This window comes from Cynoglossus semilaevis, chromosome 20 (assembly GCF_000523025.1).
Source record: "Cynoglossus semilaevis isolate Cse_v1.0 chromosome 20, Cse_v1.0, whole genome shotgun sequence".
Classification (NCBI taxonomy): domain Eukaryota; kingdom Metazoa; phylum Chordata; class Actinopteri; order Pleuronectiformes; family Cynoglossidae; genus Cynoglossus; species Cynoglossus semilaevis.
In genome coordinates, this window is record NC_024326.1 from 5,375,027 (window position 1) to 5,384,829 (window position 9,803).

General features: G+C 36.6%; 1 protein-coding gene and 1 long non-coding RNA gene across 2 annotated transcripts in view; one reads left to right on the plus strand and one right to left on the minus strand.

The window, feature by feature from the left end:
- tnk2b (tyrosine kinase, non-receptor, 2b) overlaps nt 1-9,760 on the plus strand; it is a 26,111-nt gene extending 16,351 nt beyond the window's left edge. The window contains 8 exon segments of the mRNA XM_025066060.1: nt 159-353; nt 624-715; nt 1,770-2,197; nt 2,764-3,885; nt 3,888-4,001; nt 5,662-5,757; nt 6,023-6,150; nt 8,898-9,760. Of these exon segments, the coding sequence (XP_024921828.1) occupies nt 159-353; nt 624-715; nt 1,770-2,197; nt 2,764-3,885; nt 3,888-4,001; nt 5,662-5,757; nt 6,023-6,150; nt 8,898-8,904 (2,182 nt within the window). The 3' untranslated portion in view covers nt 8,905-9,760.
- Nucleotides 5,613-9,803, minus strand: LOC107990166 (uncharacterized). The gene is made up of 4 exons (XR_001761734.2): nt 9,762-9,803; nt 9,155-9,206; nt 5,864-6,167; nt 5,613-5,751 (listed from the first exon to the last, which is right to left on the minus strand). It is a non-coding gene; the product is annotated as an uncharacterized LOC107990166 (long non-coding RNA).

Below are 9,803 nucleotides of genomic sequence, written 5' to 3' on the forward strand. Positions count from 1 at the left end.
AAAAAAAAAAAAAGGGACAAAGCCGAAAGAAAAAGAATAGCCGGGAAAAAGTATAATGATAATATAAATAGGTTCTGATATAATACATTTTAAATCATGATAAAGACATTCACATGTTTTGTTCGACTTGTCTCATCTGCATTATGTCTTTGTTCCAGGGCAGAGAACTACTGGTGGCGAGGACAAAACAAGCGCACGACTAAAGTCGGACAGTTCCCCCGTAATGTGGTGACGTCAGTAGCCGGTTTGTCAGCTCATGACATCAGCCGACCACTGAAGAACAGCTTTATTCACACGGGACACGGAGAAACCAACCCTCACCGCTGCTGGGGGTTTCCTGACAGAATTGATGAGTACGATCTTTTTTTCTTATTTTTTTTACTAGTAGTTAGTGATTTTTAAATTTATATTAGTGTTTTTTTATTTATTGATTTTTTACAAATCATATATTTGCTTAATAAGCAACCAAAAAGTAAAAATAACTTTGGTGGATAATGGGGTTCACTTCAGGTGTGTAGTACTAATCTCGAACCAGTAGGTGGTACTAGAACACCTTAGGTCTTTTACAGTGACTGACCTTGGTTAAAATAAGTCTTTCTTCTCCTTCTTCTTCCTCTCTGCAGCCTGTACCTCGGCAATCCCATGAATCCTCCAGATGTCCTGGGTTTGGACGTAACTTCTGCTCAACAACCACAACCGCCAGGAGGTACAAAAAGTGAGTAAGACGTTTTTAAAAAAACTTACAAACTTACCTACATGCATCACGATCACATCATTGATTGACAAAACTGTTGGTTTCAGTTTATTTGATGTACAGAAGTGTACCAGTCACTAGGTGGCACACTTACAAACTTACCTACATGCATGACAATCACGTCATTGATTGACAAAACCGTTGGTTTCAGTTTATTTGATGGACAGAAGTGTACCAGTCACTAGGTGGCAGCAACTTATACAGTGGTTTGTACTGATAAGAAAATACATATGATCAGATTTTCAATAGAATTTCAATTAAGGCAGGGCAGGAACAGTTTGTGTCCACTAGAGGGCGCATGACTAATAATTCAGAACAACTGCCATATAGTATCAGCAAACCTAAACACATACACTATTTAATGCTAAATTAATTGTGTGAAGTTGAATCTGTTAAAATTGCCCCCAAAAAATAAATATGAATTTACTTCAAACTAACCTTTTTTAATAATAAATAAATTATAATATATGTTGATGCAAAAATAACTAATTCATGCCACTTAGGCCTAAACCAGGCATGTCAAACATAGGGCTTGCGGGCCATAACCGACTGCCCCTAGGGTTTTCAATTAGGCCCGTTTGATGAATTTTGCAATTAAATGTTTGACAATTTTACTGCCATCAAAGGCAGAAAACTTGAACTTTTTCCTTAAAATAATTTGCATTGCCTTCTTCCTATTTTCTTGTTCTTGTTATCTTCACTGCTTCAATTTTCCTCCTCTGTGCTTCTTCCTCTCTTGCTGCGGGTTTTTTTTTTTTTGCTACTGTGTCTTCAGAGGAACCTCTTCCTCCTCTTCCTCCTCCTCCTCCTCCTCAAGCTGCAGTGTTAACCAAGAGTAAGTCTGGTCTCTCTCAGCAGCTTGTCACCCATTGCTCCTGCCATCGTCTTTATTTTGTCACCCTTATGTCCTTCACACAGGTGTGCAGCCTCAATCCTATGAACACTCTGACTATGTACGTACAATTAATTAATTCATAATTGTGTGTTGTTTTTTTTTATGTGTGTGTGTGTCCAGAACCTTGCTACGATCCTGTAAATGAAGATGATAATCACACGTCTGCGGGACTGAAGAGATTATCACTGCGGAAAACTGGTTCAATGAGGGCTTTAAAAATCAAACCATCTGTCAGGGTCTCTGGTTCCAAACAAGGATCAACTTCCAGCTCAGGCCACAACCAAAACAGTGAACCATCGCTCATTGACTTCGGGGAGGAGTTTCTCCCCTCCACCTCCTGTTCTTCGCCAGTTGTTGAAATTCAGATCCCCTTTCTGGCGAAGTTGGCCCTGGAAGCGGAAAACATCTTGGACCGGACCCCTCCTCAGAGCCCATCGAAGTCGTTACCACGCCCTCTTCACCCCACACCAATAGTGGACTGGGATGCACGACCTTTACCTCCACCCCCGGCCTATGACGACGTAGCACAAGATGAAGATGACATGGAGGTATGAGGTTATTTGTTGCTATAAAAATAATATTTTTTTTTAACCTAAGGAGCAACTTGTGGTACTGAGAAAGTTAGAGGAGTGCAGTCAGAGTGACAAATGGGTTCAAAACAACTTTAATATTATCTGCAATGAAAGGGAAACACTGTTGTAGTGTGCAGTGAGTGTGGATGGAAGAAAACCAGGAAAGGTCGATGAGGTATATAGGTCAGGCGTAGGCAAACTTTTTCACTCGTGGACCGTAATTGTCCTAAAATTCGGGGGGCCAGGTCAGGAGCAGTTAGATGAAGCTAAGATAAGTTACATGTAAAAGTCATGCATAAAGGCTATTGTTAAAGGCTAATGCTTTTATCATTTTCCACCCCATCTATTGGGTAAACGTGGGTATTGCAGGGGAAAAGGCAGAAGTATAATCACAATACTAACTAACTATATAATATGGACAAGTTCGGTAGGCCAGATTTAAAAAACTGAAGTGACTAATAACTGCTCAGAATATAACCTGCATTATTTGTCTTACTGATTTTGAATAGCAATTAAATGTGTGATCATCTTTTCTGCCAAAGGTGAGCTCCATCAACAGAGCGGAGCAGAGGCTGGAGAAGGAGCACAGAGATGTTTTCAACCAAGACGAAACCGGCCTGTACTCTGGTCCGAAGATGCAGATTGAAGCTCACGTATCCAGAGATCCAGGTCTGGAGGACAACCTGTTTCGCCCTAATAAGCGCAGCGGTGGTTTGTCCGCTTCCTTCTCTCAGTCCGTGGAAATCTTCCAGGAGCTCCAGCAGGAGTGCATGAGGAGACTGAACGTACCAAAAGGACTCACCGCTCGCTCTTGCACCCCGCCGCAAACCTTGACTTTATGTCCCCTGACGTCTCAGACTCTTCAGACCCCTGAGGAAGACAGGGAAAGTGTCCCGTCCTCCGGTGAAAACAAACCCCAAATCCCACCACGGATCCCCATCCCACCTCGTCCAGTTAAAAGAGGAGACTACACATCTGTCCGCTGGTCCGGGGATCTCTCCTTGTCCCCCACGCCGGCGAACGCCACGGAAAACATTTCAGCTCCAGATCAAAACCTACCGCCTCAGATCCCTCCAAGGGACCCTCTGTCCCAGTCAGGCTCCAGGACACCAAGTCCCATGGGCCTTATTGTGGGCTCCCCTCAGCAGAGACCCTATCCCGTCAACCACACTGCTGTGCATAGTCCCACGCACACCTACGGCACCTACCTCTCCACCTCTCCGAGCAAACTCATGGCCACCACTCACAGCTTCACCTCTGACCCCAAATATGCTGCACCCAAAGTGATCCAGTCTCAGGGGAGAGACCCGGCTGCTAAAGGCCCCTGTATACTCCCCATCGTACGTGACGGACGCAAAGTCAGCAACACGCACTACTACCTTCTGCCAGAGAGGCCGCCGTACCTCGATCGCTACAACCGCTTCCTCAGGAAGGCGGAGAGCCTTTCATTGCCGTCGGTGGAGGACAGACAGGAACAGCAACAGGCGGCCAACACTGCCACAGTCAGACCCATGGTGATCAGCAGCAGCAGCAGCAGCAGTAGCAGCAGCAGCAGACCTACATCGCAGGGACACATCCAGGTTCCAGGCCTTTTCTACCCAGGTGAGCTGAGGGCTAATTCATCCTCCGGCAATAACAGTTTAGATGGTGCACGAGCAGACATAGAAAAACATCACTTAGTTTCCTCTGTGTCTGTTCAGATGGTTTGACAACGGCGGTGGTTGGCGCCCCCTGTACCAAGACAGATGGAGGAGAAAACTCGGCTGAAAAAATCAAAATGGTAAGGTCCAATGTTAATGTAAACAATTTTAGGAAACTGTTAAACATGATACAGTCTGATCATTTTGTCCTTAAAAAAGGTTTAGGGAGTAATTTAGAAGGAAAGCTACTGTGCCCTCTTGTGGCAGGAACAGTGTGAATTCATAGCATAAATTCACAGCCAGACATGTATGATTTTGTGTTTGCATTTTTACAATGCTTACAGTTAACAGTTTTTACAGGAAGTAGAGTGCAGAGAGTTCGATGGTTCGATTCCTAGAGAAGCCACATGCTAGATAATGTTAATGTTAACCCTCTTCTGTAAATTGCTTTGGATACAAGTGTCTGCTAAATGCATAACTGTAAATGTATAAGTGTATGTATATATATGTATATATGTAGATATATGTGTATATATGCATATGTATGTATATATAAGTATATATGTATATGTGTGTATATATATATATATGAGGTACATGTACTATATATATATGAGGTACATGTACCTTATATATATATATATATATATATATGTATGTATATATATATGTATATATATATGAGGTACATGTACTATATATATATGAGGTACATGTACTATATATATGAGGTACATGTACTATATATATATGGTACATGTACTATATATATATATATATACATACATGTACCTCATATATATATACATATATATATATACATACATGTACCTTATATATATATATACATATATATATAGTACATGTACCTCATATATATATACATATATATATACATACATATATATATATATATATATAAGGTACATGTACCTCATATATATGTATATATAGTACATGTACCTCATATATATATAGTACATGTACCTCATATATATGTGTATATATATATATATATAAGGTACATGTATCTCATATATATATATATATATATATAAGGTACATGTACCTTATATATATATATATAAGGTACATGTACCTACATATATACTTATATATACATATATACACATATATACATATACATATATACACATATACATATATATATACATACACTTATACATTTACAGTTATGCATTTAGCAGACACTTGTATCCAAAGCAATTTACAGAAGAGGGTTAACATTAACATTATCTAGCATGTGGCTTCTCTAGGAATCGAACCATCGAACTCTCTGCACTCTACTTCCTGTAAAAACTGTTAACTGTAAGCATTGTAAAAATGCAAACACAAAATCATACATGTCTGGCTGTGAATTTATGCTATGAATTCACACTGTTCCTGACACAAGAGGGCACAGTAGCTTTCCTTCTAAATTACTCCCTAAACCTTTTTTAAGGACAAAATGATCAGACTGTATCATGTTTAACAGTTTCCTAAAATTGTTTACATTAACATTGGACCTTACCATTTTGATTTTGGTACATGTACCATGTATATGTATATATATGTGTGTATATATGTATATACATGTATATATATATACAGTATATATGTATATACATGTATATGTATATATATTTATATATATATTTATATATGTATGGGTAATATTATGCAAAACAGAGACATTTTCGTACATTTTTTAACTTCTGTTTTATTGAAACATGTTTCAATTCAAACATTTTTAAAATAAATTAAATGTATCTCCAATGTCACATTTTCTCTGTGTTTCAGGTGCAGGAGGCAGTTCATGGTGTAACCATAGAGGAGTGTCAAGCTGCCCTCTGGAAGCATAAGTGGAATGTCCAGAGAGCTGTCCAGTTCCTAAAGGTGAGAAGAGTTACATTATTAAAAAACAGGTGCAACTTATATATTAAATATATAATTTCACAGGCTTGTGTACTCTACTCTGCTACTCCTGTAAACTTACATGTACCTTATTTTCACACCACTAGAGGGCACTGATGTGATGTTTTTTCTTCAGTCCTGTAGTTAGTCATCGGTAACTTCTTTGGCAATGGGGACTTCCTTAGAGTAGGCACCAATATTCAAGGTGGTGATGTAGCCAAAGTTTAGTTTCTGTTTGTCTCCGCAGGTGGAGCAGTTGTTCTGTTTGGGTCTGAGGAGCAGGGCAGAATGTCTGCAGCTTCTGGCGACATGTGACTGGAACCTGGAGTTGGCCAGTACTCAGATGTTAGACAACTATGGATCCTCAAGGCAGAGGTACAAAACTGGGTGGCCTAGTGGGAAACAAATTGATGTAGACATTTAGTTACAAAAGTGGCTGTTATTGAATACAACTCATACCTTATAGGTGACCTCTGAGTGAGGTCATGTACCTTATATATACAAGGTACATTTACCTTATGTATATATATATAAGGTACACTCACTCAGAGGTCATGTACATGTACCTTATATATTTATAAATATATATAAGGTACACATGTACCTTATAGGTGACCTCACTTAGAAGTCACCTCTGAGTAAGTTCACCTATAAAGTATGATTTGTATACAATAATACAAATAGATGTACCTTATATATAAGGTACCTTAAGAAACCTTATATATAAGGTACATGCACCTTTTATATATATATAAGGTACCTTGTATATAAGGTACCTTAAGGTAGGTACCTTAAGGGAGGGAGGGACCTACCTACCTTAAGGGAGGGAGGGACCTACCTACCTTAAGGGAGGGAGGGACCTACCTACCTTAAGGTACCTTATATATAAGGCACATGTACCTTATATATTTATAAATATATATAAGGTACACATGTACCTTATAGGTGACCTCACTCAGAAGTCTCCTATAAGGTATATGTATCTTATATATATATATAAGGTATATGTGTCTTATATATATGGTACTTTAAGGGACCTTATATATAAGGTAAATATACCTTATATATAAAGTACCTTATATATAAAGTACATGTACCTTATATATATATATAAAGTACATGTACCTTATATATTTATAAATATATAAGGTACATGTGCCTTATATATAAGGTACATGTACTTTATATATAAGGTATATTTACCTTATATATAAGGTACATGCACCTTTTATATATATATAAGGTATATGTGTCTTATATATATGGTACTTTAAGGGACCTTATATATAAGGTAAATATACCTTATATATAAAGTACATGTACCTTATATATTTATAAATATATATAAGGTACACATGTACCTTATAGGTCACCTATAAGGTACATGTACCTCATATATATATATATACATATATACACATATATATAAGGTACATCTATTTGTATTATTGTATACAAATCATACTTTATAGGTGAACTTACTCAGAGGTGACTTCTAAGTGAGGTCACCTATAAGGTACATGTGTACCTTATATATATATATATATAAGGTATATGTGTCTTATATATATGGTACTTTAAGGGACCTTATATATAAGGTAAATATACCTTATATATAAAGTACCTTATATATAAAGTACCTTATATATAAGGTTCCTTAAGGTACCTTATATACAAGGTACCTTATATATATATATAAGGCACATGTACCTTATATATTTATAAATATATAAGGTACATGTGCCTTATATATAAGGTACATGTACCTTATAGGTGACCTATAAGGTACATGTGTACCTTATATATATTTATAAATATATAAGGTACATGTACCTTATATATTTATAAATATATATAAGGTACACTCACTCAGAGGTCATGTACATGTACCTTATATATTTATAAATATATATAAGGTACACATGTACCTTATAGGTCACCTATAAGGTACATGTACCTTATAGGTGACTTCTGAGTGAGGTCACCTATAAGGTACATGTGTACCTTATATATATTTATAAATATATATAAGGTACACATGTACCTTATAGGTCACCTATAAGGTACATGTGTACCTTATATATATTTATAAATATATAAGGTACATGTGCCTTATATATATATATAAGGCACATGTACCTTATATATAAGGCACCTTATATATAAGGTACCTTATATAGAAGGTACATGTACCTTATATATTTATAAATATATATAAGGTACACATGTACCTTATAGGTGACCTCACTTAGAAGTCACCTCTGAGTAAGTTCACCTATAAAGTATGATTTGTATACAATAATACAAATAGATGTACCTTATATATATGTGTATATATGTATATATATATATATGATACATGTACCTTATATATTTATAAATATATAAGGTACATGTGCCTTATATATATATATAAGATACATATACCTTATAGGAGACTTCTGAGTGAGGTCACCTATAAGGACACTTACCTATACAACGCATGCGTGGCCCACCAAGTCAAATACAGTATATTGTACTTAATGGGCTACCTTAAGGTACCTTACGGTAGGTAGGTACCTACCTTAAGGTAGGTACCTAACTTAAGGTAGGTACCTACCTACCGTAAGGTACCTTAAGGTAGCCCATTAAGTACAATATACTGTATTTGACTTGGTGGGCCACACATGCGTTGTATAGGTAAGTGTCCTTATAGGTGACCTCACTCAGAAGTCTCCTATAAGGTATATGTATCTTATATATATATATAAAGTACATGTACCTTATATATATGTGTATATATGTATATATATATATATGAGGTACATGTACCTTATAGGTCACCTATAAGGTACATGTGTACCTTATATATATATATATAAGGTACATGCACCTTTTATATATATATAAGGTACCTTATATATATATATAAGATACATATACCTTATAGGAGACTTCTGAGTGAGGTCACCTATAAGGTCACTTACCTATACAACGCATGTGTGGCCCACCAAGTCAAATACAGTATATTGTACTTAATGGGTCCAAGTTCACTTTGTCTTAAAATAAATTAGGCCTCAATGTAAAAAAGGGTTAAAAATACTTTTCAATAATCTAATCTAATCTAATGATTTTATTTACAGACGGTGACAGAAACCGCAAGCTGCCCGTTGGACGCGATGCTGCTTCTATGCCTTTTGGGTGGTGCCTTCAGACAGTCACTGAAGCTTCCACTGGACTTGCACAACATGAATCACCCATTGTGATTCATATATATATTTCTGAATATTACATAAGTACATCTGACTAAATTAACTTTAATTGACTAAAGTAAGAAGATCTTTCTATCTTTCGTTTTGGTTTTCTTACACTTGTAGAAATCAGTTTTTTGTCCACTTACTGTGTACTTCCTGGAGGCCATGACTCAGTCGGTGTTCAGTCCTATTTCGGAGCTGGAGAGAAATCAAAGAAAAAAAAAAAGTCAGTTCTAAGCTTTCAAGTGTCTGTTTCCAATAATAAAAACAATGAGTTCAAAAAGCCAGTTATCATCACCATTTTTCACCTCACCAATACAAAATGCATTTTAGCCTTTATGCATGACTTTTAAATGTCATTTAACTTAGTTCACACGAACGCTCCATCTATCTGCTTCTGAGCTAGACTGTTCAACTGTTCTAATGTTGTCCCAGAGTGGGTTTGTCCACGTGTCCTCTGACTATATGAAGCTGCTGTAGTTTTGTTGGAAGGACTGAAGCCAACAATGTTAAAATTGATGAAAGCCACATTTTTGCTGTTGAAACTGAAGCTATAGCTAAAGCTAAGAACCTCTCTTTTCATGTCATTATTGCTGTTTCTCCTACAAACCAAACGGATCATTACTTTTATATTTGTTGTCCGTGATGTTTGTTTGTTTTTTTCTCCTCTTGGATCAATAAAAATGTGGAGAGGTCAAAAATGCTGCCGAATTTATAAATGTATTTTATATTAAAAAGTGAATTATTTTTTACCTTCTTCTCTCTGCTGGTTTTTTTCGGGACAATTGCTCCTCA